Consider the following 27921-nt stretch of genomic DNA (forward strand, 5'->3'; position numbering starts at 1 on the left):
GGGGCAACTTTAATGCTCTATAAACTACCACATTAAAAAGCGCGAAGCATTGCTCAGCGACAAACACGTCAAGGATAGTCTTACCAAGTTGTGAGACGGCAAATGTCATATAGTGCCTACAAACAGGCATGAGCATGGATATCATATAAAGTTAGAGATGTTATCACTCTAATAAATCCGATTAGTATGAACATGTTTGGCATGAAAGATGAACCAAATAAATGATTAAAACTCGGAGTCATGGGCAAGCATAAAAAAGGACCATGGTTAGCATATCCTTCGTTACTGAAAAATACAAAGTGAATTTCCTTTTTCCCGATTACTATCAAGTGTGTTATTTATGGACGAAGAATGAAGATATTGACAAGTTTAAGCACTCAAAATGACCATAGTTTTTCATGAATGTGCTTTCTTGCTAATTTTATAATGATTAAAGTGAAAAACTTAAGCGGTTTTGTATATTCTCTTAATATTTCTACTGACAAAGCTACTGTGTTATTTGCATCAATAGATTCGCACCAAAGCCAGATAACTACGTTTTCAGGCACTTCCAAGTAAAAGTTCAATTTTTGATACGCATAGAAAAAAAAAAGACTTGTTTTCAATTCTTGGTATATATTCTGTGTATTTGTGTGGCTTCATGACAAGTGAACTAAAAGTTGTGTAGCTAAACCAGATTCCAAGCAAACCACATTCCGTTTGTTCTTGTTATACAATGCGTCAACAGGCCAATAATATGGTATTATTTTTTGTTTAATGCTACTAGTTTTACTTCATGATACACTACAAAATATACATCTTTAGTTGGATGAACATGACTAATTCTTATTACGCAAAAGCTTTATAACGCGCTGAATAAATGGTTTTAGACTTTACTACTACTTTAATATACCGATTGCATAAATCATGTCGTTTGGGATCATATAGACAGATTTAAACAATTAAAGGGCTAAGGCTTTCCATACATGAGGTCTTTTTCGAAAACGCTCATATGATAGGCATGTTTTTGACAGACATTGCATACAGTAGCATTTGCATACATGAATTAAGAAGACTGAAGACAAGAATAACTCGTTCATCTTTTAGTTTTGTGAATAAAAAAGTATCTAGTAGCAATATCATATATATCCAGCTATTGAGCTAAATAAAGCATTTAATTGGGTTCTAAAAACTGTTTTTACTTATCGAAAAACTAATAGAAAAAAGAACATTGACTAAAAGAATAGGCTTATAATACCTCTGAGATATAACAATGACAACTGACTAGCCCTTTGCATTCTTTATTATTGCGATTGGCAGATCGAGAGACATTTTTGTTATTATTTATAACAGTTTTTTTCTAAACGAAAAAAGGCTACTTTTGGTGTTAAAAAAGTCATGTAAAAGAGAAGTTTCATGTTGTGTAGGAAAAAAGGAAAATTAAGCACACATTCATTTATAAAAATCAAGTGATCAAGACCACTTACCTATATCGGAATTCTCTAATTCGATTCATATAGACCGCATGACCACATAGAAACATTTCAATTTTACGTGATTGAAAGGATACAGGCAAACTTTCTAACATCAAGGTAATAAGGTAAAATTTTTTTACTCTCGAGGCTAAAAAAGATGCTGAAATCAGCATAGAATAGCTGGGATGAAGGTTGAGGCAGTTGGTTGTACATATTTGTTTTGGAATATCTATATCAGCCACTGGAATAAATATGTTACAAGAAGGACAATAGACAGTTAATGAGCAAGTAGTGGAAGGACCAAAAGTATGTCAACAGGCAGATAATAAACATGAAAAATGTACTTGAACTGCAGTAACCTTGTAATTTCATGGACAGTAGTATTATTACAGGACAACTCTTGGCTTTGGAGAAGCTCCTTGATGCATGTTTAGAGCGCTTTTCTGGAAGTAGTAGTCAGAGCAATTAGGTAATAATTGACTAGATCAGTTGGATTGCCTCTCTCATGAATCGGGACTACTTGTACGACTTGTCAACAGTGAGGCGTGTATGGCCAACACCAACACCAACACAAATCAAAAATACGAAAAATCAGGGGATCACTAGAATATGTGATATCTATATACAAATTAAAGCTAGAGCTATAAAAAGGCCACGGTAGTAGCCGTAGATGTCAGGAACTTCTCATGAATGCAATGGATTTACAGAAAAATATGTGCATTTTAACATCCGCTAACATTTATGCCGACATGGCAAGTATGCCAATTGTGTACTCAAAAAAATATTTTTGAGAAAAAAATAGAAACCACTACTTTAAAATAAATCAAAATTATTTTCTACAATGACAAAAAAAAAAGTAAAAAATTCTTAATTTTCTGTTTTAAATTAATAAAAAAAGTAAAAAATTCTTAATTTTTTGTTTTAAATTAATAAAAAAAAAGCTTGTTTTTCAATTTTTCTGTTCTAAATTAATGAACAAATCTACCAAGTAGTAATATCTGTTTAAATTAAAAAAAAACAAAATCAACATCTGGTAGATTTGTTCATTAATTTAGAACAGAAAAATTGAAAAACAAGCTTTTTTTTTATTAATTTAAAACAAAAAATTAAGAATTTTTTACTTTTTTTATTAATTTAAAACAGAAAATTAAGAATTTTTTACTTTTTTTTTTGTCATTGTAGAAAATAATTTTGATTTATTTTAAAGTAGTGGTTTCTATTTTTTTCTCAAAAATATTTTTTTGAGTACACAATTGGCATACTTGCCATGTCGGCATAAATGTTAGCGGATGTTAAAATGCACATATTTTTCTGTAAATCCATTGCATTCATGAGAAGTTCCTGACATCTACGGCTACTACCGTGGCCTTTTTATAGCTCTAGCTTTAATTTGTATATAGATATCACATATTCTAGTGATCCCCTGATTTTTCGTATTTTTGATTTGTGTTGGTGTTGGTGTTGGCCATACACGCCTCACTGTTGACAAGTCGTACAAGTAGTCCCGATTCATGAGAGAGGCAATCCAACTGATCTAGTCAATTATTACCTAATTGCTCTGACTACTACTTCCAGAAAAGCGCTCTAAACATGCATCAAGGAGCTTCTCCAAAGCCAAGAGTTGCCCTTAGACACCGCTTAAGATAGCTTGAGAGAATGTAAAAGTGCCTTTGACCAAGCTCTTTGCCTTTTAGAGATTTGTGGATTGTTTCCTCACAAAGATACTCAAGACTAACTGCTCTTTACTTAATTAAAGTACCAAATGGGCCTATATACATTCGCTTTTATCCGACATCTAATCAAATGCTTTCATATCTTCTCTGGCTACAAACCCATGCCGGCACACTATTAGATCAACACTCTCCTCTCTCTTCCTTTTCTGCTGTTGTTTTCTTGAGGTATTTTTAGCTTAGTACAGTCATTTTTATGAATTGGTTGAGTCCGAGTAGTCAAAGGCCACATTAGGCCATGTGTTCAAAAGGATCTTTTCTGTACAATTAATAAATTAACAAACTTCGATTATAAAGTTGACAAAATCAATATCAATGCGCAAGTATGCTATCTGTGTCAACAGAGGAACATTTCTAGAAAATATAATTGTTTTTAGGGTAGAAAATACACTCTTGCCACAGCGTAAGCGATTGCATTTTTTTTCTATATTTGAGTGAAAATTTGACCAAGATTTTTCTTCAATGAGTGAGGAATTCTTATACTTTTTATGGAAATTTTCTTCTATCGCTTACGCTGTGATGTCTTTAATTTTAAAAAATGATAAAAAAGAAAAAACGACTACATACAAACACTTGTTTCACTGAAGAGCAAGAAATCGGATATGCTTCTATGCCAAGTAACCAATATACCATCTCTCACCTTTGAAGAAAGCATAAAGACATGAAATTCAAGTCCAACTATCACCAAGCAATCTGAACACAACATTGCTCAATAATCAACGTTAACAATGCCTTAAACCTAAAGGATGCCAAGGTATTCAAAAATAGAAGAATGAGAGAATTGTTATAAGTAGTTTAGAAGCCATGCTAAGCCAATTCAATAAGGTCGTGTCTAAAGATGAGAATGACAGTTTGATTGAAGAAAATTACTACGAGGACATTATACTAGGTACACAAAGAAGTCCACGTAAAAGTAGTCCAGATTTTGATGACATCCCATATGAGATACTCAATATTGTTATTAACCAACTGAGTTGCTGAGATACCATAACATACGTTTACAATAATGCTATCAAACTAAGAAAGTCATTAAGATCATGGTAGTAAGCGTGTGTTGTATTGCTACCAAAAAAAGAAGACTCACCAGACTTAGGAAATTGAAGGCCAATCAAACTGATAAGTACAGACTGTAAAGTTTTCACCAGGCTAATAAACGCAAGGATACTAGAAATTGCCAATCGGCTTATTACCAAATTCCAAATTGAATTTGTGTTAGGGTACTGCATTGGAGACCAAGATTCAACACTTAGAATGATAATCGACAATACCAAAATGACCAAAGCAGGAAACAACAAAGTATTTGAAGAATATGTTGGAGTGATGCTTGATAATAAAAAGGCTTATGACAGAGATTATCCACGCTGTCTTGCACAAATACTATTGAAGATTGGCTTTCATAATCAATTCGTTAGATTCATACATAATTTTCTCTTTGACAATGAAATATTTATCATCATGAATGGGTCTCTATCCGATCTAGTGAAACAGCGAAGAGGACCAAGACGAGGAGATTCTATGCCACCAGCACTTTTCAATCTTGCTATAGAGCCATTCTTTCTATCAATTATCAATAATAAAAACATCTCTGGATATTCAGTCTAAGCTACCAAATCATTAGATCAAACAACTGTTCAACTTACTTCACTACCACCTGCCAAGATCATAGCGTATGCAGATGAAATCATCATATCTGTTAGACCTAAATCAGAATATATACAAATGAAAAAATACTTCAAGACATACAGTCAGTCTCAAACACGAAGACAAACTATGAAAAATCCATAGACTTCTCACTACATGGAGATAAAATGGATATATTCTTTGGGGTGAGATTAAAGCCATACATTCAACAATGTATGAAGTGATACGACTATAGCAATGCTGACTACATCAAATACCTGAGTCATCTAATATACGTAACAAAACAACTGAGAGATAATTTTATAGCTGAAATGACCGGAAGAGTCAGAGCTCAAGTGTCTTTTTTAAAATGAGAAACATTTCCATGTACTGTAGAACAAATGTAGCCACCACAATCATACTCGAAAAGTGTAGCATGTATTCAAACTGACACCACTACCAAAAGCTGTATTTTCAACCTTGAACTCAATTATCTACCAGTGTATTGTCGATAAGAAGAAGTTGCAAGTTAACAAATATGTCTTCTATCTGCCTAGGACTAAAAAAGGGCTAGGACTACCAAACGTGTTTGCTTAATAAGGATTTCTACTTAACTATGAGCAGCAGAAATGAATTCGAAAGTACTTTATGGTATAATGGTGTACGCCCTTCAAATGGAAACCAACAATCCAAGTCTCAAGCCCGTTATGTTCTTTTTTGATTCTATATACAAAACATCCCTGAGCAAGGATGGTGTCCTTAGATTGATCTTTGAAGCAATAGATGTATTAGCAAAGCCTTATAGACCAAAAAAAAAACAAAGCCTTAACACCTTTATCAGCAATCAATTGTATGACTCTGTCTCTTTCAGCTGTATGCAACCATTGGGAAGACGGTATTGAATTGACGTTCTTCGATAACGCATACGCGAAAAAGTTTAGTCCAACACTTTCTCAATCTTGACTTGGTGACCAACCATATTTCTTTCAAAAGCAGATGGAAATGTAATAAGCTCGCAATAATATCCAAATCAGAGACATATATTCAACAACGCACTGCGATTCAAGCAGTTTTTCCTACGACACATTAAAGAAAATACTGAAGAAGAGATTCAACAACTCCTAGATTTCAAGACATATTTGAAGGAGACAAAATAGAAAACAAAGCGATTTTGTCTCTAAACAATCAAGACATTCGTAAAATAATGTCAAGTGATTTCAACACTAGTATCAAGCCCCGCTCCCAATGGACACAGTTCTACAAGGCAACAATGCATCAATCTTCGAGGAATATCTAGTTCAAAATTATACTCAACAAAACTCTTAGTAGGCAACCCCTGTACCAAAGAAGAATAATCAATGCGTCAGTTATAATGGAACAGAAGATGCAAAACACCCATTGGTCTCGTGGTAATAAAACCATGATTTGGCAAGATATAGTCAACAAGTTTCTTGGCTACTTAATTGACATCGATGCAGATAAAATGTTTAAAGGTTTCAAAGATCTCGTATTTTCGAGATATTTCATTTACAACTTAGACGTCAAGATTAATATATATGGCTTCTTTGCAACAATAATTCGATTCGTCTGAAACGGTCACTTCCAGTAACACTTTTATGGAATAAGCAAAGAAATCAAAAATGAATGATAATTATATGGCAAGTCACTTCAATCGATGTAAAAAAAAAAAAAAACTCAACGAAAGGCAGTTACTATGAGCCATATGGTATGGGCAGAGAAAGGCGCGTTCTCGATTATGTAAATAAGGCTTTATTATGTTTGAACCAATAAACTCTTTAATCCAACCAGTGCATGCGTATTATTTGATCCTTGCACAATCGATAAAACTAAAATGGTTGTTGTTGTGCCTTGTTCATTCTTTACTCGATACACCTTCCAGTCATTGTCGGTGACTGCCTTCTCGCAAGCTGAAATAATGTGCTTGTAATCTTGTTGTTTAAGCAAAGAGCAATCCGATAATGGTTCGATCTTGAAATTACCTGTTTCCTTTTGGATCAATCCTAGTGTAACTAATTCCTTTTCAGTTGTAGGCAAATCAGTTTGTTTGATTTCTATATTAATCCATTCAAAAGGTTCATCAGATTCAGATATAAGAAAAGTGTCTTTGGTAGCATTAGTCAAAATATTTTGGACTTCTTGAACAGCTGGAAAATGGCATGGTTTTAATCTTATATCTTGCTTTTTTGCTACTGCTTCTCCAGAAGAAGAAGATGGGTTGATATAAGGGTTGTTTAACATAGACATATAGTTTTTATCGGCTTGGTCTTCAGACATGGTGACTTAATATAGAATAAGAAAGAAAAAGAGTGAATCTATGACGCGAAAAGATTAGACTAAAACATAACTGAGTTCAAATATAGGGAGCGCAGCATGAATACATGCCATATTGAATGACATTTTCTCTTTTTTTTTTCTAATTTTCCTAATTCAAGTATGTCAACGCCTTTACTAAAGCCTACCGAAGTTCAAGTAAACAATAGTAACGGAACCTCTCTCAAAAAAGGTACGAAATCCTATGTTCATTTTGTAGCAGGAGGGTAAACTTTTGAAGATGCGTATTATAAACGTTATTAATTATTGTACTTGGTACAGTGTGGGTGGATTGATAGGTGCTGTCTGTACTTCTCCTCTAGATGTTGTCAAGACACGTCTACAGGTAATAGAAAAGCTAATACTATTATTGATATAACACATTGGGGAGATATAGTCGACGTTTTATCAACAAGGTGTCAAAAAAAACATTCACTGTACGTCAATCTGGAGGCATTTCAGTGAAACTGGAAAGCTGTTAATGTGAGTTGCTTAATCACGTATTCCTTACCTATTAAAATCGTAGGCAAATTAAGCAAGTGGAGGGCATTCGAGGCTATTTTAAAGGTTTAGGTCCCAATCTTGTTGGTGTGATTCCTGCAAGGGCAATCAATTTCTATACATATGGGAATAGTAAGAAGCTACTGACTGAATTCAACCATGGAAAAGAAACACCTATCGTACATCTTACTTCTGCAGCTGTGGCAGGTAAAAGAGAGAGAATCAAAACCAAAAAAGAACTTTGTGTCTCATCGTTTAGTATATATTCAGGCATTGTCACTTCAACTATCACTAATCCAATTTGGGTGATCAAGACCAGGTTACAATTACAAAGAAAACAGCAAGCTTATAAAAGCAGTTTGGATTGTGCCATGCACTTATTGAAACATGAAGGCATAAAAGGGTTGTTTAAGGGCATGAGTGCTTCTTATCTGGGTGTAGCAGAAGGTACAATACAATGGGTCATATACGAGGATTTAAAGAAGAAATGGTCGCATGGTTCTTTTTCACAAGACAAAATAACTGTTGGAGGTAAAAGCATACAAGCATGGGCAGGTAACTTAGGAGCTGCCACGGTAGCTAAATTGGTAGCTGCGTGTATTGCTTATCCACATGAGGTGATAAGAACGAGGATGAGAGAGCCTATACCTGATAATTGCATGCCAAAATATATAGGCTTATGGCAAACATTCAAGGTTGTTGTCAAAGAAGAAGGAATGGCCGCCCTATATGGTGGCATGTCAGCTCATTTAATGCGTGTTGTGCCAAATGCTGCCATCATGTTCTTTTGTTATGAAGCCATTCTGCATACTTTTGGACAGCCATAGGTTGTAGTAAAAATTGTTCTAGACTACTATTAGAAAATCTATGCTCTCAAACAAGAATTAAACATCCTATGAAGGCTTAATACTACATGATCAAGAGATACTCAAAATGAATGCAATAAAAAGAAAAACCAATTCAATTGAAAAAAAGGAGCTGAGTGTCTTTCATTTACTGAGTTTCAAACCAAATGTTATTGATTTGGCAAATTCCAGTTTGGTATATAATTTCCCTTTTCTTTCATTGTTAGAATGACTCTTCCACCACCACCACCACCTCCACGAGCATCTTTTGCTGCATCGAAGCCTCTTCCTCCTCCTCCTTCTAACTCAGACTTTAGAACAGCTGTGATAAAGAATCATTGGGTAATAAAAACATTTTGTAAATCTGAAAAATAACATTTTTTCAAACAATTTAGAATGACCCTTCTATGGAGGTAAATATTTTGTATAATGATCATACCAAAAAGATAATTTTAAATAAGAAAAGTAGATTTTTCGCAAGACACTAGATAAGCCAACTATAGCCATCCTAGACTATCAAAATGTCTCGTCCATCCTGAAAGCTAAATTAGACCTTTGTAAATCGACTTTTGACAATGGCCCACAAAAACGAATTTTAGATGATACAGAACGTAGAATTAGTATCCTTCTAGATGAATTAGAGAAAAAAGAATTCTCAAATGAAGTTATAGAATCACTTAATATCTTATCTCAAGGTATAATCATATTATACGATATGCGCTTATTTTTTTTATTTAAAAGCTTTGAATAAGCAAGAATATACAAAGGCAATTGAGGTACACACTCAGTTAATGACAACACATTATCAAAAACATGGAAACTGGATTGTCGGATTAAAGAGACTTGTTGATTTGACAGAGAAAGCAAACACATCTGTTTGAATATAGACATAATAAAGCTTAGTTAAATGGAATGAGATAGCTCCAGAGCTAATTATTGCTGTAATGTCAATTGGTGTCCATGTGTATACGCTCGTTATCAATTGATCTTGACATGAGGTATTACTATATTTGAAGTAATTTACTATTGAACATCGCGAATTAGCCTTAAATCCATAGAGTTGTCAGGCAGTCATAAGGATGGCTCCCTGTGACTTGTAAAAAAAAACTTGTATGAACAGAGAAACGATTTTTTGTAAATGCTCTTCCTTTATATCAACCAATATGGCAACAAAACCAACTTGTGCTGCTATCGAATGTTCAAACGAAGCACGCTTGCAGTGTCCTACTTGCATCAAGTTGGGCAAAGACGAAGGTTCTTTCTTTTGTTCACAAGACTGCTTTAAAAAGAGTTGGGTAAATATAGGTTCAGTGAATAAACAGATCTTAACACTATCGTTAGGGTACTCACAAAGCTATTCACGGAAACACAAAATGTAAGCACAAAACGATTTGTTATAGAAATAACTAATTCTTTTTATTAAGCCCCTTATGATCCTTTCAAAACTTTCAAGTATTCTGGCCCTCTTCGCGCTGTCTACCCACTTTCTTCTCGAAGAATTGTACCTGAACATATTCCTCGACCTGATTATGCCGAAACAGGTATATTATTGGGCTTATTGGACTCACACTTACATTGTCTTTAGGTCTTTCCAAGTCAGAATACATGGCTAGAAGCTCTGATATTAAGGTTTTAACTCCTGAAGAAATTGAAGGCGTCAAGAAAGCATGTGCTGTAAGTAAATAGAGGTATCAAGATGGGCACTAATTATTTTGTGGAAAAGATTACAAAAGAAGTGCTTGAAATTACAGCTAAAGCAATTCGTGTTGGTATAACTACAGATGAACTTGGTAAGAAAAAAAGAGAGAAAAAACACTGCAGAGAGATTAAACATTTTGCTATTGTGATCAGACCGTATTGCTCATGAGGCTACCATTGAGCGTAACGCTTATCCCTCTCCCTTAAACTACAATTACTTCCCCAAGTCTTGTTGCACGTAAGTAACTTAATTTTTATTGTTCCTTTAATTGACTTTATATTATTCTAGATCATTGAATGAAGGTATGAAAAGTGGTTTTACCTAGTTCATATAGGATAACCGGTTTGTATAGTCATTTGTCACGGTATTCCTGATCAAAGAGCTTTGATTGATGGTGATATTATCAACATTGATATCAGTTGTTACTACAATGGTTTCCATGGTGACACTAATGCCACTTATCTTGTCGGTAATGTGGACGAGACTGGTCAAAAGCTAGTCAATGTTACTAGAGAATGTTTGGAAAAATCCATTGCTGCTGGTAAGTATACACAAAAAAGAGTGTTTCAATAACTTACAATACTGTTTGCAGTTAAACCCGGTATGAGATACCGTGATTTCGGTAAAATCATTGAGGACCATGCAACCAAGAATGGCTTTTCCGTTGTTCGTGCATTTGTTGGACATGGTATCAATCAACTATTCCACTGTGCTCCAAACGTTCCCCACTATGCCAGTATGTGATTTATTGTACTTGTCATATCATTAACTTCTATTTTTCCAAATTTAGATAATAAGGCTATTGGTGTTTGTAAGCCTGGACACGTCTTTACTATCGAGCCTATGATTTGTGAAGGTGTTCACCAAGAGCTTTTATGGTAAAGTCCCTTTGTCTCTTTGTCTTTATGACTCTTCTAACTTTTTTAATTCTAGGCCTGATGGCTGGACTGCTACCACTAAGGATGGCAAACGATCTGCTCAATTTGAACACACACTTCTTGTCACAGAAACTGGTGTTGAAATCTTGACCTAGATTGTTTCATAGAGATTTCTATATGTGTTCACATCAAATTGTATGTATACCATCACAACACTTTTTAAAAGGAGAAAAAAAAAGAGAAAGAACAAATAAAATTATATTTTGTTAAAGAAGTTGTTGCATAAAACGTACAGTTTGATGCGTATGTATGCATGGGTACAAATAGATAAATGATGATTGGATAAAGAATGCCAAGTCTTTTAATTTCATGCTAGAGCGCAACATCATCGGACAGGAAAATTAAGTACGAGATCGATTCAGAAAAAACTGGTATGCATACCATTAAAGGCTTGGTCGAGTCTCTCTTTTACTTCTTACTAACAATGAACCAAATAAATGCATCTATACTATACCATATTTTAAAGTAAAGTATTCAGGTACCTTGAAAAAATAGACATCATAGATTATCTGAGTTTGAGAATAAACTTTGTGCCTCACATTTCAATATCTTTACCAAATTAGTAGTTAAAAGCGAGCTTATTCGATTTCGCATTTTCGTGGCACAAATAATTTCATGTCAGAAGAAGGAAATGAAAAAAAAAATAGCGCATTCTGTACGGATCACCTCCCGAAACAGAAAATGAATGAAACACCCACACACAAAGATAGGTACATGTTTTGCGTCTTTGTTTGTGTACTCCATATCTGTTCTTCTTTGCATATACACAATAGTTATAGTAAAAAAAATAAATACTTGATTCATTAAGGAACAAGTGCTAGCATTATAAAGATTCGCGTCTAAAGTTTAATCTTTGTCAAGTATATTTTTAGCAAAGTGCATTAGTGTAACACACATACGTATGCTTCGATTTACTTTCATGCTATCTTGAAATACACAAAGCTAGAAACAGGACGCCTTCGTCATTATTTCGTATAGCTTTGTAGCTGGATATAGAAGGACATAAGGAAAGTGAAAAAATTATATAAAGGGCACCTTTTTCAAGTCATTACCAAACCTATCAACATTTGATTTAATTAAAATGGCTGCCAATCACGAAGAAGCTTACAACACTATCGTTAACACTGAAACTGTTACTGAAGAACACAAGGCCGAATGGACCCACGAACTCCTTGGTTCTGCTGCTGCTTTCGCCGCCATGAGAGCTTACAATAAGAGAAAGGAAGAAAGTGGTGAAGAAGTTGACCACAGTCTCGCTAAGGAACTCCTTGCTGGTCTTGCTGGCGGTGCCGTTGACAACTTGGTTGAAAGTAAGGGCATGGACTGGTTAGACAGACATCGTGCTAAGAAACAAGCTGAAGAAGAAGCCCAAAAGTTGTACTCTGAACAAACCGGCTATCATTTCGACTAAGCATACCTGTAAATCTATCTTTTTAACTGTAAAAATCTGAACGTCTTAAATTTATCAAAATAAATTGTTATAAAATGTACAATTGGGGTTTTTAATCTGTAAAAGAGGGTAGTAAGAGCGCAAATAAGGGCATACTTAGACTGCATAAAACTACAATTTCAAATGTGCAAAGCCTTCCTTTAAGACATACTCTTTGTGTGTCGTACACTTTATAGAGTTCTAGAAGCAATTACGCCACTTTGTTTCATATTCTCAGCTGCTTTAATAGAACAAAGTGCTATTACTGCTTGTTTGTCAATTTATGATTGGACGAAAATGCGCTGTCTTGCATTACACTAGTGATTTGTGTTTGAAATTGCAAATGTTTTATAATTCGACTAAGTTACCCTAGTTATCGTATGAAAAATGAGATGAAGGCTGAAAGCACTTCTGACTAAAAATCATTAGATTTAAGAGACACTATTTACGATAGATTTGAGGTATTATCTGCCCTTGTTTATTCTTATGTCTTTTAAACGTGTTATGTATGCCATAAATAAGTTTTATTAATGAAGAACACTCCATTCATGCCAAAAAAGCAACCATTTTTGCATAAACATATTAATTTTGAGAAAATAACTTTTGCAAGTATTTCACTAAGCTCTAAACTTTGCCAGCCTTTCTCGTTTCAGTTTATATGTATATGATCATTCCAAAAAGTGATCATTTGGAAGTTTTTCTCCATTAACATGTGTACTATTTTTTTAATTGACTAAATCTCTTTCAATTTTGGCATGAATTCAACGCTCTTTTTACTTTTCCTACTGCGACTATCATAGATATTGTTCAAATTATTCAATAGGCTCTGAAAAATACAACAATACGAGAAACGACATCAAAAAATTCTCAAGAGTTGATCCTACCGACAAAAACACATATAAGTTTGCTAAAGCAATAAATGCAAAAGCTCTTTCGCGTATCCTTGAGCCTAGACTTTGTTTTCGTTTTGTTGATTTGTTTCTATCTAGACTGTTTGATGTTCCTGAACAAGACATCTTCTCTCGATAAACAAACGAAGTCACCCTGTAAGCTTGTTGAGCTGCAGAGGCCTCAATATAACACAAAACGTTTGAACTTAACCAATCTTGTTATCAATAACTTCTCTGAAAGTAATTCGAGTAAAAAAAAAACGGAGTTAAAGCTATTAACGGCAAAAAAAATTGTACCACTCAACAAGAAAGTGTGATCATATAAAATTTCAATTGGTAGGATAAGAATCTTGAGTTTTAAACGCAAATCACTGTGATAAAAAGCTTAAAGTAAATGAAGTAAATAATGTGGCGCTCAAATTGACGGACTCAGGAATGAAATTATTTGTAGCAATTTTTCCCATCAAAAAACGAAACAAGCTTAAGCTACTTGTTATATATATGTATAAAATCTCCTATTGATACTTGGTGTATTTAATGAAAAGTCCAGTATACTTTCATATTCCAGGCATGTAAAGGGCATTGGTATAAATATATGTGAATTTGTGTGACAATAATAAATTTATGCGTGTCCAATTAAGCTATATTTGCCCTAATTACACTAAAACAAGACTGTTAATTTTGTAATTCAGCTTATTCGTTTGCGCCATCATATCGGCAAGGTGGACAAAAAAAGTAATTGCTTTATTGAATCAGGTACCAAATAAAAATAAAAAAAAAGATATAAAAGGGGCGACAGATTTTGACAAGCTCAAACTTTACTTGAACAATTTATTAAATATGGGTTACCACGAAGAAGCTTACGAATCTTTCCACGTTGAAGCTCCCACTGAAGAACACAAGTCTAACTGGACCCACCAAGCCCTTGCTGCTGCTGCTGGTTTCGCTGCCATGAGAGCTTTTGATAAGAAGAAGGAAGAAGGCGGTGAAGAAGACCAACACGCTCTTGCCAAGGAACTCCTCGCTGGTTTGGCTGCTGCTTCCGTTGACCACCTTGTTGAAACCAAGGGTCTTGACTGGGCTGACAAACAAAAGGCCAAGAAGCAAGCTGAAGAAGAAGCTCGCAAGTTGTACTCTGAAAGAACTGGTTACGAATTCTAAGCATAACCATTTTTACATATCCCTTTTATACATAGCACGATAAAGTTTAAAAAAAAACGTAAATACTAATGTTCTAATTTATTACAAAATAAATTGTCATGAAATCTGTACATCCAAAACTGTTTGTGTAAATATATTTTGTTGGGAAGACTTTAAGCATAGTGTGTATGCTGATATTTGTTTATAGGAATATTGCAGATTCTGATACAGTTGCACTCTAATTATAAAGTAACTGCATTTGAAGAGTGAGCACATTAGCCATGGTTATTTTATTGCATAGAATGAAAAACTTGCATTATCAAGAAGTAGGTAGAAGAGTGATGATACGTATATAGATTATTTCTTATTGCATTGCGAAACTACCCTAAATATTTTCGCCATCAACGATAAACTTAGTAATGTTCTCTTGTAAGAAAGTTACAGCAATGTGGGAGTAGTTCGGGATGCGAAAGCCACGGAGATTTCTACTCTCGATCAATCTTAGCGTACCTGAAATACCAATTGTTAGAACTGAAAATTTCTTGGCTTATAAGAAATCTTGCTAGGATTCGAAGAGTACTTGAGATTGATAAAAAGTATTAGTAGAGCTAGTCATGTACATCTTTGTTAATCACTAAAGGAGAGAGGGGGGATATACGAGAAAGACTCGATGTTGTTAAAATCGCGTCGTAAGTGTGCGGGAAATATAACCGAAATACTTACTATGCTGTAGTCTAATTATGCCAGCCCCTCATGTGTTTATTGTCAAACCTAGCGGTTTGATTCATGTTTCTCTCCCTGAGAACATCTGCATTTTACAAAAAACCATTTTGTTGTTAGTTTATGAGAATATACATTTCATTGTCTAGGGAATACATCAGCCAATAAAAATCGGCTTGTATGCAGACCAACAAGGCGTTCTGGGTCAAAAGGTAAATTTCAATCAAATTGTCAAAACGTTATTGGCGCGACTTTTAAATGAGGTTGCACTCATTCATTTAGTAGTTTTAATCCCTCTTTTCCTCCCTCCTTTTCTCTGTTTTTTTTCTTGCTTAACCGAAATGACAGCACCGCCAGTAGACAACGATTTTTCTTATCGTCTCACCGAAAGCATTTTGTCTCAAACACATTTTCCACAACAACAACAACAGCAGCAACAACGAGCCACTACACCCTCATATGTAGGACCCTTGCCTCCTAACGCCATCGTAACCCAGTCACCAGACACAGACGCTTCATTCAATAACTACATAGGCAATCACTTTAAACAAGATGCGCCTGTACTACTTGATCGACTTAGTGTTCCCAACAAAACACCACAGAAAAAAGAGTCTGCATCTACCTTTTGGAGCTACCTGTCAAACGATTTAGATAATGGACGGGCTACAACTGCACCTACTTCTGAACACAATCTCATAAACGAAAAAGATAACACGTGGTATGAATATGATTCAAACATTTTTGGTCCTGGAGCACAGCACACTTATGCTACAGCTACCGAATTCTTCTCGCTTGGCGCCTTTTTATTCTTACTTGGTTTTGTGTTTCCACCTTTTTGGTGGATTGGTTCTTTTTATCCTATCTATGTAGACGAGAGATACCAAAAGAGATATGACCCTAACGTGAAAATGGTCAAGAGATGGAGACTATTGAATCGCTTTTTCTCTTTAGGCTTTAGTACCATACTAATCATTACTATCATAGTCTTGGCTATTGTTTACGCAACCAAGTACTAGCTGATTTTTGTATCATTACATATATACCCGTGACAAAAGATATGATGTAGAAATAGATTCCATACCCGCTCAATAATAAAGCGTCTTCATGCACTTGAGCCTCGCTCTTTTACTTAATTTATTATGCACTATAGAATGCAGCATATGGATTTATTGTTTTCCTTTACTAGTGCAATACAGTAAAGCAGTTATATATGTGAGCCGAAATAAAATTAGCCCAGTTTTTTATCATTCGAACTCAACAACAAAGGTACCATGATCCAAGAGCCCTTTAATATACCAAGATGATACTTAAACGCGTTCAATTCTTTGTGGATGATTTGTTGAGATACTTATTTTGATATATTGTAGTTTAGTACTTGGTGGTACCGCCTTTGACATCAATTATAGCTTGATATTGGTTGGTCAAGCGTGTAGTAGTATGAATGTAATAGGAAAATAGTAGGGAAGGTATTCAACTACTTCCTCATATCCTTGTAGGTATTTACATAAACTGGCTAATATCTGTTACCCTTCTATTTTCTGAATTTTCCTATAATCTAATGTAAGCGACAATATAAATATTATTCACATATCTCAGACTCTGCTTGATTTCAAGTACTTATTTTTTTCCATGCGAATTTTTTTTGACACCTTGTCGCATCTTGAAAAAGATAGCAAATAATTTTTTTCGTTTAGATCTTAATGGCGACATTTCAGTATAGATTTTGTCTTTGCTGGTTTTTTTTTTTTTTTTTTTTTTTTTTTTTTTACCTTTTTATGAGCTCTGAAATAAAGTCTTATTCAGTGCGAGAACTTGCTTCATGGTTTGATAATAGGCCATCATTGGCATCGCTTGTCGATGTCCGAGAAATCAGTGAATTGAAAGAACAAGGCGTTATACCTGGTTATGATAATAATATACCTTATTTTTTGACAAATACAGATCCTGAGCAATTTGAAAGAAGGTTTTTAGCTCTTGATAAGCATGCTCAGGTTAGTTATGGTAGACTATTTATACTTTGCTGACATAACATAAACAGCTTGTCATTTCTTGTCGATCTGGCAGAAGGAGTATGTTTGCTGCCGAATATGTAACTAAAAAATTGGGATTTACAAACGTCTATAATGTTCATGGCGGTATATTAGCTTGGATAGAGAATGGTTATCCAATTGAAAAGCCTTATTTATAATAATAAAAAAGTTTGTCCCTTTCTGATCGACGTGCATTCATTATCCTATATCAAAATGATAAATTGTAGACTTTTTAAAGATGCGGCGCATTCCCTTCCCTCCTTTTTCTTTCTAACTAAAAACTAAAACTGCTTGTTGAATTGACCCAAGGAGTAAATTTAAGTGATTACATCTCCTTTTTCATCACTCCTACTGACATAAGGCCTGTCTGTATTAAAAATCTGCCTTTTCTTTTCTTGTTTGAAGAAGGAATTAACTCTCTATTTCTTTTTTCTTCATAGTTCAATAATTAAATTTTTGTAAACAAACCACTTAATCTTATAAACTCTTTCGATAAAAACTCTATGCGAAATTAAAATATCCAAACTCAATTCTTACATGAGCTATGAAAGTCCACGCATCAACAAACAAAGGTAACCTCAGCAAGGATACATTACTCACAAAAAAGGCATCTAAAGTCAAATTGGTCCAAAAGTCACTCTCTTCTCCTGGCTCAAATATCACATCAGACAACTCCAATGCTTTTCTTTCCTCTTCCCAAAAGCCAATAAAAAAGAAATCACAAACCAACATTCGCCTAAACGCTAACATGAACAATGAACGACCTGTATTGCGTATGAGCGCCTCTTCTTCTCGATTTGGCAAGAAGCATCTTTTACCAACCTGGCTAGTAGGTCATGCTGGCGTAGAATATAGTAGTACAACACCAAGCAGTCCTACTTCATTTCGTTCAAACACTAACTCAAACAATTCTTCGCCTACTTCAGCTAAAGCATCTACTGTGTCAAAAGCCAGCACTGAAATGGACTTGAATGAATTACAAGTTGTATTTGAAAAGCTGCTTGTAAGTTGAAACATCAGGCATCAAGTTTGTATTCATGAAACAATTTTCTCTCTATAGGATGAATTGAATATGAAGGATACTCATCGAGAAAAACTTCGTAAATTACCCACTGACCGCAAACTCTACTTGCTTCAACAAAATCAGCACATAAAAGATAGTGATACTTCAAAGAAACCCACATTGCCATCTTCAAACTCAAGTGCTTCTATATTTCAACCTAAAGCTTTACGGCAAAAAGCAATGAAGCGCAGCGAGGCATCATCTCGCATTTTTAATAGCCAAGCAAGTACCAAACCAACTAAACAAGCCTCCGAAGATGGGGCCCGCAAATCACTTACATCATTTCTGATTTCGACTGATTATGAAGACCCTATCACCAACGTCAAAAAATCGGATGTAGTTTCGTCTCCTTATTCTTTAAAAGATAACTCAAAAGCTAATTCCAATCCAGAAAGCCCAATGATGAGCACACGAGCCGCCCTTTATAAGTTTTCGCGGAGAAATCTAGGAGAAAACCGATCTATTGTAGGCTCAATGGTCTTGGAATTTAATGCACTTGCTCACAAGGCAGAAGAAACTGGTGATGAATCAGATGCATGGCTATTGCTCGATAACAAGACTCTATCGAGACAATACTTGAACAGTAGTACTACACGAACCAATCATGTTGCACAACGGCCATCTGTCAGCTCTATTTTTCCTTCTACAAGTGCCTCAATAACTAAGCCTTTGTCGCCTACTGTAGAACCATCATTGTCTAGTTCAATATTGACAAATAGTCAAGCCTATCAAATGTTAACTAAAGAAGATTCTCTAAAACGTCGTGACCGCAACAGCCCTTTTTATTATGTAGAGCGTCTAAAAAGCAGGTAATAGAATCTCCCTTCAAACCAACTCCTTATGGAAACCTAATCTCTCTCTCCCTCTTTTTTTATTCGAGTAGAAATACAAACACAGATGCATTGACAAAACATTTAACTTCATTAAGAATAACGTTGGCTACAGGTACTGTTTCTTGGATCAATGAGTTTCTTTCAAGACGTCATGGCGGTCTTATTGCACTCGAAAATGTTCTTGAGAAACTACTTCAGAAGAAACGCAGGTAAGGGAGTTATATTCAATAAGCGAATTTCTGAATGATTTCAAAAAAGGAAAAAGAATGGAAGTAAACTGACCGAAATCGAAGAGCAATGCCTGATTGAGTGCATAAAATGCATACGGGTCCTATTGAATACAAAAGTAAGTTTGCTATTCTCAAAAAAAAGAAGGAGTGATTTCCCCTCCTTTTTTCTTTGAATATCACACTCCTTTCTTCATTGTCTAATTATGCTTTTATATTCATCTTTTTTATTTATTTGTTTGTTTGTTTGTCTAGTCGGGCCTTCAACAAGTGCTTATGCGTCCTGTGGTGCTCCACCAGCTACTTGTTGCATTATTCGTATGTTTGGCGTCTATATCCGCTTTACGACTTGCCATACCTTTTAGCTCAAGTGATGTTGTCAAAAGCTCGCCATCTACCAATTCAATAAGCTCATATATATTGCCTTCATTTTCCACAAATAGTACGAATACACCTACACCTTCGAGATCCAGCTCTCATTTTACAAAAGAAGATGCAAAGGATAGCGAGGCAATTGAAATATCTTACAAGATTTGTATCATCATTTTTGAAATATTTTCAGCACTTTGTCTCGTATCTACAGCAGGTTATGATGCTATGATTGCTGTTTTGTCTCAGATCAAAGACGAGCAATACCGATTTGAGCGCCTTGTACAGTCTCTACATGATCTTGGTGTCACTCATTCATCAACCGAAAAGAAAGTAGTCGGCAACTTTTCCACATTGATTGAAGAACAGCAAGAACCATTGGCTTTTGATTGTGCAGCAGCTGCTTTAAGCATGTTTAACAATATCGTACACACGCCCGATACAGTTGAAAAACGAAACGCATTGAGAAGTGAATTAGAACGTAGAGGCTTTGAAGAACTCATTAGATGCCTTTACCAAAAGAGACATATGCTTCCCAATGCATTGGAAGAACAAGTAACCATCTATCTTCAGCAAAAACGACTTGATCAAGAGAAATCAAGTGCTATGGAAAAGAACAAGAGACAAAGTATCTTACAGCTGTAAGTAGTATAAAAATATACAAGACAAGTGTACTTATGACTCATTTAGTCAACCTAGTGACATGGTGGCTTCTGCATTAAATTTTTTTTCTCAGGATCCTGAATTATACTGTCTTGTCGTAGATAGTATTAGCGAGATTATCACCATAGGATCAGATCAAATATCAACTAACAGGAATTTTGTTCAAGATATCTGGAATATCATAAATTTGTTTTCCAAGAGTCTAAAGAGTCTTCATAATGAAAGTAAGTATAGTAAGCTAGCACCTTCAAGTTGTCTTATCGCATATTTATAGATCAGTTTCAGACCATGTTACAGCAGTTTATGGTCTCTATTCAGCCTATCGTTGGCAAAATCTCTGAAAAAGAGCAGAGAGAAATATCCATCGACCATGCTACTACATCTGCTACTGCAACTAGTAACAGTAACAATTCCGAAGATATAGAAGGTTTACGAAATATGGTAGATGAACTTAAAGATAACTTTATCAGAAGCCAAGATGCAGCTACAAAAATTCGTCGAGAAAAGAATGAGTTGTTGATGAAAATGTCAAAGGTACTAGCTGATGTCAAGGAAAGAGATGATCGAATCGCAGCTTTGGAAGCCGAAGTAAAGCAAGGCAAATCATCAGAACAAAAATCCACCAACAACATAGGGTCTTCTGTTTCATTGTCCTTACCATCACCATCATCTTCTTATGCACCACTTCCACCACCTCCACCTCCACCTCCACCTCCGCCTCCGCCTCCGCCATTCATACCTGCCATGTCATTTGTTATGGAGCGAAAAAAACTCGCTCCAAGCGATGCATCTGATCGAAACTCTCGATATTTACATCCGCTCGCATTGAACTTATGTTTTCCCAATTTGAAGTCTTTGCATAAAAACACTTCAAACCAGTCAAACGACATCATAACATCTACATCTAACGATAAGGAACCCATCGAACCAAGCGAAGAAGATGTATTGAATTCACAACGCATAGCGCAATCAACATTTCCTCTTGTCATGAAACAGTTTTTCTGGTCAAAGCTATCTGTAGACAAGATAGAAAATACCATTTGGGACGAAATTCTTAAGTCTCCTGGTTTAACTTCCAACTATGAAAGTAGTAACGGTAGTATTAGCAGTAGTAGTACTATCACTGACGAAGAAGAACTCGATGAGTATCCAGTTCAGTTGGATACGGTTGAACTGGAACGTTTATTTAAAAAAGGAAGCAATTCGTACAATACAGCAGCTATATCTATGAATCCAAGCATCATTCGCAAACAGAATACAATTACTTTATTAGAGTTCAATCGCGCCAATAATATTGCTATCATGTTGGCCAGAATCAGACTTCCTTATCCAGATATTCGAGATGCCATTTGGAATATTGATGATCATATCTTAAGTATAGATAATCTGGTAGCTATTCGACAATATATCCCCACTAAAGAAGAAGTTGAGATCGTCAAAGAATACCAAGGTGATGTAGATATGCTTGGCAATGCAGAGCGCTATTTTCGATCCATTATGTATATTCCTCGGTTGGCTGACCGTGTGAGCTGCATGATTTTCCGTCGTCGATTTAAGCATGAACTGGAAGAAATCTTACCTCAGCTTGATGTGATTCAAATGGCTATGAATGAGCTCAGACAAAGCGCACGATTCAAACATCTATTAAAGGTAAGCATATAAACTTTTCTTGTTGATAGATTTTCATAATGTAATCATTTAGACTGTCCTGGCCATTGGTAACTATCTCAATTCTGAAACTATCCGAGGAAATGCTTTCGGATTTCATTTGGATGCTTTATTAAAGGTAAGCCAAGTAGTAAATACCAAATGTTTATCTCTTATATGTAGATGCGAGATACAAGAGCAGAAGGAGAAGGGAACAGTAATGTGCCTACGTTGCTGCATTATTTAGTGTACTTTTTATCAAAGTCCGATGACGATGTCGTCAATTTCAAGCAAGATATTTCTCATTTACACACAGCGGCAAAATGTAAGAAGAAAAAAAGAGGATATGATCTAAGCAATTCTTAATTAGTATCACCTGTGACACTCTTTGCCAGTGTAAATGCGCTTAATGGTGGCTTAATACAAGTCAAGGACGAGTTGCATATGAACAGAAGAAAGAAAACGTCAGAACTTCAGATAGATCGATTTGCTGAAGCAATGGAAGAATTCTTATTGGAAGCAGAGCCTGTGATTGATGATCTCAAAAAAATGACAAGAGACATGGAAGAAGATCTGAAAGATTTGGTTGTATATTATGGTGAAGATCCCAGCACAATTAAGCCAGAAGAATTCTTTGATATCATCTCGACTTTTTCAAAATCTTTTGAGGTACGTGTATCCTAATTACTATTTTAAGCAATTTCATGAAAACAAACAAATCTGTCTATAGAAAGCCCAAATCGAAATCCATGAGGCAAGAGAAAGAGCCTTGAAGCGCCAAAGGCAGCAGGAATTGCAGCTTAAGGTAAAAGATGCAGACATACATGTTTGATTGGCATTGTACCTAACATTTTAACGGTTACTATAGAGACGACAGTTGCAACAGGAACAACAGCAACAACAACACTTCATAGCAACAATTGTTAAGCATAGAAGAATACCAACAGAAGAAGGGTTTGAACAAGTATTGAAAGAATTAAAAGCAGGGCTTAGAAATAGTGATGAATCATGGCAGTTATTCTCCAAGAAAAAATAAGAAAGTATCATCAGCGGGATAACAATTTTTAACCTTTTTTTTTCTCTTCAATTCCTCTCACTCAATCTTCTATTTCCTTTTTTCTTTTTATTTCTTTAAAATACACAATACCTAATAAATAATACCTCTTTTTTTTCTTCAACTTATAATGTATGGTTCTTCAGCTTCTACTTTGGAAGCAAAAGTAGTCATCTTGGGTAGTCAAGGTATAGTTAAACTCGACTGAACAAAGTTGAAACACTAATATCTTTTTAAGGTGTCGGTAAAACTTCACTTGTCATACGTTATATAGACAGAACCTTTTCACCTAACTCTACTTCGACGATCGGCGCTTCCTTTATGACAAAAAAGCAGTGAGTGTATATTATTGCGTCATATTCTCTTTCTTTAACATAAGACGAAAAAAAAAAACCAGAACAGTCGACAACTGTAAAGTAAGACTACAAATATGGGATACAGCCGGTCAAGGTAATTATTATGTAAGGGATTTGCATAGGAAGATATGGCGACTGGTTTAATAAAAAAAAGAAGAGGGACATATCAAAGAATAATGGTTGGCATTATAGAAAGATTCCGGGCAATGGCTCCCATGTATTATAGAGGTGCACAAGCAGCTTTACTGGTGTATGATATTACCTCACAAGAAAGTTTTGAGGAACTGTCTTCTTGGATCGAAGGTAAGTCAAAATTTATGCAGGAAAGAACAAAAAAGAGAGAACTAAACATGCTTATTAGAGTTAAAAAGAAACATGACAGAAGATTTGGTTATTGTTGTAGCAGCAAATAAGCTTGATTTACAAGCTCGGAGGGAGGTGTCTTACAATGATGCTCAAAAATACATCACGCGTGTATTGGGCCCAGAAACATTATTATACGAAGTATCAGCAAAAGATGATGACGGTAAACAAAATACCCATATTTTGTGATTTAGTACAAATTATTGATTTCCTCTGCTTTAGGCCAAATTGAAGACATTTTCATTCAAATAGCTCGTGTCCTAGTAGAGCGCAAGCAATATCTTCCATCTTCAAGAAAAAAACCTACTACTTATTTACCTATGGATGAAGAACCTGCAGCTCCAAAATCGTCATGCTGTGGTTTTTAAATCATAATTGTATATCCTTTTGCCAACTTTTCTTTTTCTTAATACCATTCAAATAACTGTGTTCGAATAAATTAGTTTATTAGCTAAAGCAAACCAGTCGAAACAAGTACAAGGAAAGGGGAGCTTTGACTCAATGCAGTGAATATACCGTTACAGTAAATTACATCTATCACAAAGTTTTTCTATACATACACTTGTTTGAATGCTTCCAAAACCGTACATTGGGCAGTATTCTATCTAATTCGTTATAACACTAGAAAATTAAAAAATTGGTTACTTCCTTCTCATCTATAAACGCTTACATTTTTTTTTTTTAGTTGTGTAAACAGTCGCTTTGTTGTGAACATTGATATGGGTGAAATATCTCTCAACTTTTAAGCACAAGTGTTGATTGCTCAAAAACGAAGATAGTGAGTTTATTCTCAGCCTATCGTGAAGGAGTAACCAAAAGAATTATATTTTGTCGATCAGAAAATGAATCGATTGTTAGGAGTAGAAGTTTATTGACCAATGTCTTGATCAGATCAAATGATAAATAAAGGTTTGGTTTGATTTACTGTTGGTCAACAGATATGTAGTATTTACAAAAGTTGAGTGTATCACAATTCGTTCTTGACAAGAATAAAACACAATAACATTTTTTTTGTAAAACCCTGTCTACCTTAACTTTCCACTTGTCTCTTGTTCGTGTGAAGGTTTGTACGACATGGTCATAAATGACAGACTTTATTAAATTAATTAAAGTGAGAAAAATAGCCCGTTCTTGTCTTTCATACTTGAATGAGGACCCTCTTTTATACCCAGTATATACATTAAGAATATCGTTCTACAACACAACAATTACACAAAATCATAACTTTTATATAAAAGAAGAACGAGAAAGATAGAACAACTTTGTATCAATCTACTTTCTTGAGATGCTTTCCAGAAAGATTCGTATTGCTGCTTTAGTCTTCGTCTCTACTATTCATGCTGCTACTCTTTCTAGCTCAGCAAAGATTACTCCTCAAGACTACATTGGCCTGGGTAAGTTGATCAAAGTAAAATAGATATCGATTGATGTAATGTAGGAAAACTGGCTCTTCAAACCACGTATCCTGCTTGTGGTATGCCTTATAGCGAATTAAACTTGACTCGAATTACTGCTGTTCAGAACATAAATACTGCTTCTACTTGTGGTCTTTGTCTTAAAGTGACAGGCACAAATACTGGGAGGTCTATTTATGTATTAGCTGTGGATCTTGGCGGAAGTGGATTAGACGTAAGTACTTTGGAAATATATACGAGTCATTTATGATTTTATAGCTGAGTATCCTTTCTTTTGAATATCTTTTCAATCAAAATATGACGCATCTCCTGCTAGCTGGACTACCATAGATGATTCGTATTGCGTTGGTATCTACACTCTAGGTAAGACCAATGTCAACCAAGGTATTAACGCATCTTCGATGACTACAAAAACCAAGACTACTATTGCCCGTTCGTTTTCGAGTACCAAAAAGATGGTTTCTACCAAGAAAAATACCTCTAACAAGAGTGTTACTACAAAGACTACCGTCAGAAAGTCCAATCGCTATTCCAAGGCAAGAAGTATCAATAAAATTATTTCCAAACACAAGAAGCTTAAAAAGACGACTTCTACTAAAAATAAAACAACAACTAAACGCCATACTCGTGGTAGATTGCAAGCAAAGAGAAATAAATGAGCATTAACAAATTGATTGTTGTTGTCTTAATCTGGCAATTTGACATTGCCACTTTAGCGTCTCCCCCTTCTTTTTTTTTGATCCTTAGATTTTTAAACAATGGCAATAAACAATACTTTTGTTTTATATGATAATAATGTACTTTTTACAAGCCGCCTTTGTTTGCTTGAAATTATCTGCAGGCTATTTAAATACACGTTAGACTAAAAGAGACGATTAGCAGATGAAATTCTTTATGTTATTTGGCGTTTAGATATACACCTTCATTAACATACAAAGAAAGATAGAAATCAAATGGGCCGGTGACTTTTGCACTTCATAATGATACAAAGACACTGCTTTTTAGTGTTTTATTCTCCTTGCAATATAAAAGCGCATACTGATTGAGACAACAGCAATTTCTCAACATCGTCTTTTTCTTTCATTCTTTTTATCAACATGCTCAAGAAATTTTTTGCCTTGCCAGTCATTTTTGCTTTGATTAATGTTACTTTTGCTGGACTCTCAGGATCAACATCTGTGACACCTGAAGACTATTATGGTCTCGGTGAGTTTGAGTGAAATATTTACAGTTAGTGTCGAAATCCAATTTCTGATTATTTGATAGGACCTCAGGCTCTTGAGACTTCTTATCCGGCTTGTGGTATGCCTTATAATGAGCTGAATTTGGCAAGGATTACTGCTGTCGAGGATATAGATATCTCTAGCGAATGTGGCCAATGTCTCGAGGTGACTAATTCTGACAACGGAGAATCCATTTTTGTCTTGGCTGTAGACAAAGGTGGGCAAGGACTTGATGTAAGTTTCTTTTTAGACCAAGTTTCGTGGGCTCACACTTGCATTCTAGATAAGTATTCCTTCTTTTGAATCGCTTTTTGGCCAAAGTACAGATCCCGCTCCTGCTAGTTGGGCTGCTGTCGATATCTCTAATTGTGAAGGTATTCATACACCTGGCAGAGAAAATCCTTCTCAAGAGGTCTTTTCAAAGAGAGACAGTGGAGTGAATTCGATTATTGATACATTTGATCCATCCAAGCTTAGAAAAGGCAACAATATTGCAAGTTCGACAGCGAGTGTACTCCACGTGAACAAGAGAAGTACTGTTTCCTCAGAACACAAAGGAGACAGTATTTATATTGACAGAAAGCGAAGAGCTCATGGCACTTTCAAGAATAGACAAATACATCATTAGACTTACCAGATACATTTGATCTAGAGTAATAAATGACGAGTTTAAATTCGTTGCATAAATTTAAATGACAACTCCGCGTACATGGATGATGCCTTAGATTTCTACAATAAAGCCTATTTGAAGCCTATCTCAAAGGATATGGGTTGTTTTTGATGAGATATTTCTAGCTATGTTGCTTATTCTATAGTTAGAACCGGCTGTTTAAGAGCCCTTCGTTTTTGCTCTCTTAAAAACGTAGGAAGTAGACTTGAATTTGAGAGACTTATCATAGCATATTACGTCTACCAAATTTACATAAACAATTTCAATTTCGACTTTTGCACGTCAAGACAGAAAAAAAAAGACGTCACTAGACTCCGTCTATTTCTTCGACAAATCAGAATAGCTCTACTTTTTTTCCCTGTTGATATGTTGCGGTTCAAGAAGCACGATACTGGTAAGATACAATGGACCAAAAGAGAAAGAAAGAATACATTCATACTTCAACTCAGATAAAGAATCAAAAAAAGAAGCGCAAAAAGAAGAACGTTCTCGTTCTCGTTCTCGCTCACCTGCACGCAAAAGAGAACACTCACCTAGAAGAAGGTCGCGCTCTCCACGCAGGGAGCGCTCACCTCGTAGAGACCGCTCGCCTTATAAGAGAGACCGTTCACCTCGTAGAAGAGACCGTTCACCTCGTAGAGACCGTGATGAAAGACGATCTCGTCATAGATCTAACTCACCAGAACCTAGAAAACGATCGCGTAGTCCCGT

The 27921-nt window shown here is 35.3% G+C and overlaps 12 protein-coding genes across 12 annotated transcripts; 11 read left to right on the forward strand and 1 right to left on the reverse strand.

Annotated features, from left to right (window-relative positions):
- Positions 1 to 6551: 6551 nt before the first annotated feature.
- B0P05DRAFT_547008 (uncharacterized protein) lies at positions 6552 to 7240 on the reverse strand. Its single transcript, XM_051578829.1, has one exon. It carries the CDS (start codon positions 7097 to 7099, stop codon positions 6578 to 6580), a length of 522 nt encoding a protein of 173 aa, XP_051433744.1. The 5' UTR covers positions 7100 to 7240; the 3' UTR covers positions 6552 to 6577.
- On the forward strand, positions 7241 to 8702 carry B0P05DRAFT_547012 (mitochondrial carrier domain-containing protein). The gene is made up of 4 exons (XM_051578830.1): positions 7241 to 7362; positions 7418 to 7618; positions 7662 to 7843; positions 7907 to 8702. Coding segments are annotated over exons 2-4 (741 nt in total). The 5' UTR covers positions 7241 to 7362; positions 7418 to 7616; the 3' UTR covers positions 8464 to 8702.
- Positions 8703 to 8709: 7 nt separating this feature from the next.
- Positions 8710 to 9362, forward strand: B0P05DRAFT_588352 (uncharacterized protein; the record flags this gene model as incomplete). The annotated part of the gene is made up of 4 exons (XM_051582654.1): positions 8710 to 8823; positions 8877 to 8894; positions 8951 to 9176; positions 9223 to 9362. The coding sequence occupies 4 exons, from the start codon at positions 8710 to 8712 to the stop codon at positions 9360 to 9362; spliced, it is 498 nt and encodes a 165-aa protein (XP_051433746.1).
- A 282-nt stretch (positions 9363 to 9644) lies between these two features.
- On the forward strand, positions 9645 to 11213 carry B0P05DRAFT_588353 (peptidase M24, structural domain-containing protein; the record flags this gene model as incomplete). Its single annotated transcript, XM_051582655.1, has 11 exons — positions 9645 to 9776; positions 9823 to 9856; positions 9906 to 10022; positions 10067 to 10155; positions 10205 to 10271; positions 10333 to 10417; positions 10469 to 10482; positions 10533 to 10721; positions 10773 to 10916; positions 10971 to 11058; positions 11114 to 11213. The coding sequence occupies 11 exons, from the start codon at positions 9645 to 9647 to the stop codon at positions 11211 to 11213; spliced, it is 1059 nt and encodes a 352-aa protein (XP_051433747.1).
- A 986-nt stretch (positions 11214 to 12199) lies between these two features.
- On the forward strand, positions 12200 to 12529 carry B0P05DRAFT_588354 (uncharacterized protein; the record flags this gene model as incomplete). The annotated part of the gene is made up of 1 exon (XM_051582656.1): positions 12200 to 12529. One exon carries the CDS (start codon positions 12200 to 12202, stop codon positions 12527 to 12529), a length of 330 nt encoding a protein of 109 aa, XP_051433748.1.
- Positions 12530 to 14212: 1683 nt separating this feature from the next.
- B0P05DRAFT_547026 (uncharacterized protein) lies at positions 14213 to 14717 on the forward strand. Its single transcript, XM_051578831.1, has one exon. It carries the CDS (start codon positions 14278 to 14280, stop codon positions 14596 to 14598), a length of 321 nt encoding a protein of 106 aa, XP_051433749.1. The 5' UTR covers positions 14213 to 14277; the 3' UTR covers positions 14599 to 14717.
- Positions 14718 to 15548: 831 nt separating this feature from the next.
- Positions 15549 to 16451, forward strand: B0P05DRAFT_638530 (uncharacterized protein). Its single transcript, XM_051583688.1, has one exon. The coding sequence runs from the start codon at positions 15639 to 15641 to the stop codon at positions 16311 to 16313; it is 675 nt and encodes a 224-aa protein (XP_051433750.1). The 5' UTR covers positions 15549 to 15638; the 3' UTR covers positions 16314 to 16451.
- B0P05DRAFT_547029 (Rhodanese-like domain-containing protein) lies at positions 16452 to 17520 on the forward strand. The gene is made up of 3 exons (XM_051578832.1): positions 16452 to 16956; positions 17067 to 17286; positions 17334 to 17520. The coding sequence occupies exons 1-3, from the start codon at positions 16927 to 16929 to the stop codon at positions 17483 to 17485; spliced, it is 402 nt and encodes a 133-aa protein (XP_051433751.1). The 5' UTR covers positions 16452 to 16926; the 3' UTR covers positions 17486 to 17520.
- Positions 17521 to 17752: 232 nt separating this feature from the next.
- B0P05DRAFT_148855 (uncharacterized protein) lies at positions 17753 to 22897 on the forward strand. The gene is made up of 10 exons (XM_051573076.1): positions 17753 to 18330; positions 18388 to 19199; positions 19274 to 19432; positions 19482 to 19569; positions 19706 to 20460; positions 20510 to 20706; positions 20757 to 22132; positions 22185 to 22268; positions 22313 to 22454; positions 22500 to 22897. The coding sequence occupies exons 1-10, from the start codon at positions 17872 to 17874 to the stop codon at positions 22811 to 22813; spliced, it is 4386 nt and encodes a 1461-aa protein (XP_051433752.1). The 5' UTR covers positions 17753 to 17871; the 3' UTR covers positions 22814 to 22897.
- Positions 22898 to 23715: 818 nt separating this feature from the next.
- Positions 23716 to 24270, forward strand: B0P05DRAFT_572656 (P-loop containing nucleoside triphosphate hydrolase protein; the record flags this gene model as incomplete). Its single annotated transcript, XM_051581452.1, has 3 exons — positions 23716 to 23842; positions 23901 to 24065; positions 24125 to 24270. The coding sequence occupies 3 exons, from the start codon at positions 23716 to 23718 to the stop codon at positions 24268 to 24270; spliced, it is 438 nt and encodes a 145-aa protein (XP_051433753.1).
- Positions 24271 to 25104: 834 nt separating this feature from the next.
- B0P05DRAFT_638533 (uncharacterized protein) lies at positions 25105 to 25976 on the forward strand (the record flags this gene model as incomplete). The annotated part of the gene is made up of 3 exons (XM_051583689.1): positions 25105 to 25296; positions 25341 to 25531; positions 25686 to 25976. The coding sequence occupies exons 1-3, from the start codon at positions 25188 to 25190 to the stop codon at positions 25974 to 25976; spliced, it is 591 nt and encodes a 196-aa protein (XP_051433754.1). The 5' UTR covers positions 25105 to 25187.
- Positions 25977 to 26335: 359 nt separating this feature from the next.
- Positions 26336 to 27564, forward strand: B0P05DRAFT_547043 (uncharacterized protein). The gene is made up of 3 exons (XM_051578833.1): positions 26336 to 26523; positions 26584 to 26774; positions 26824 to 27564. Exons 1-3 carry the CDS (start codon positions 26415 to 26417, stop codon positions 27166 to 27168), a joined length of 645 nt encoding a protein of 214 aa, XP_051433755.1. The 5' UTR covers positions 26336 to 26414; the 3' UTR covers positions 27169 to 27564.
- The last annotated feature ends 357 nt before the right edge of the window (positions 27565 to 27921 follow it).

Source organism: Gilbertella persicaria (assembly GCF_025201335.1).
Source record: "Gilbertella persicaria strain CBS 190.32 chromosome Unknown B0P05scaffold_26, whole genome shotgun sequence".
Classification (NCBI taxonomy): domain Eukaryota; kingdom Fungi; phylum Mucoromycota; class Mucoromycetes; order Mucorales; family Choanephoraceae; genus Gilbertella; species Gilbertella persicaria.

Coding starts and splice junctions, on each gene's coding strand:
- B0P05DRAFT_547008 (XM_051578829.1), bottom strand. CDS start 7,099: ATGTCTGAAGACCAAGCCGATAAAAACTATATGTCTATGTTAAACAAC.
- B0P05DRAFT_547012 (XM_051578830.1), top strand. Junction 7,844..7,906: donor TACTTCTGCAGCTGTGGCAG/GTAAAAGAGAGA, acceptor GTATATATTCAG/GCATTGTCACTTCAACTATC.
- B0P05DRAFT_547026 (XM_051578831.1), top strand. CDS start 14,278: ATGGGTTACCACGAAGAAGCTTACGAATCTTTCCACGTTGAAGCTCCC.
- B0P05DRAFT_638530 (XM_051583688.1), top strand. CDS start 15,639: ATGACAGCACCGCCAGTAGACAACGATTTTTCTTATCGTCTCACCGAA.
- B0P05DRAFT_547029 (XM_051578832.1), top strand. CDS start 16,927: ATGCGAATTTTTTTTGACACCTTGTCGCAT. Junction 16,957..17,066: donor TTTTTGACACCTTGTCGCAT/CTTGAAAAAGAT, acceptor TTTTTTTTTTAC/CTTTTTATGAGCTCTGAAAT. Junction 17,287..17,333: donor AGCTCTTGATAAGCATGCTC/AGGTTAGTTATG, acceptor CATAACATAAAC/AGCTTGTCATTTCTTGTCGA.
- B0P05DRAFT_148855 (XM_051573076.1), top strand. CDS start 17,872: ATGAAAGTCCACGCATCAACAAACAAAGGTAACCTCAGCAAGGATACA. Junction 19,570..19,705: donor GGGTCCTATTGAATACAAAA/GTAAGTTTGCTA, acceptor TTGTTTGTCTAG/TCGGGCCTTCAACAAGTGCT. Junction 22,455..22,499: donor TTTACACACAGCGGCAAAAT/GTAAGAAGAAAA, acceptor ATTCTTAATTAG/TATCACCTGTGACACTCTTT.
- B0P05DRAFT_547043 (XM_051578833.1), top strand. CDS start 26,415: ATGCTCAAGAAATTTTTTGCCTTGCCAGTCATTTTTGCTTTGATTAAT. Junction 26,524..26,583: donor TGAAGACTATTATGGTCTCG/GTGAGTTTGAGT, acceptor ATTATTTGATAG/GACCTCAGGCTCTTGAGACT. Junction 26,775..26,823: donor AAGGTGGGCAAGGACTTGAT/GTAAGTTTCTTT, acceptor CTTGCATTCTAG/ATAAGTATTCCTTCTTTTGA.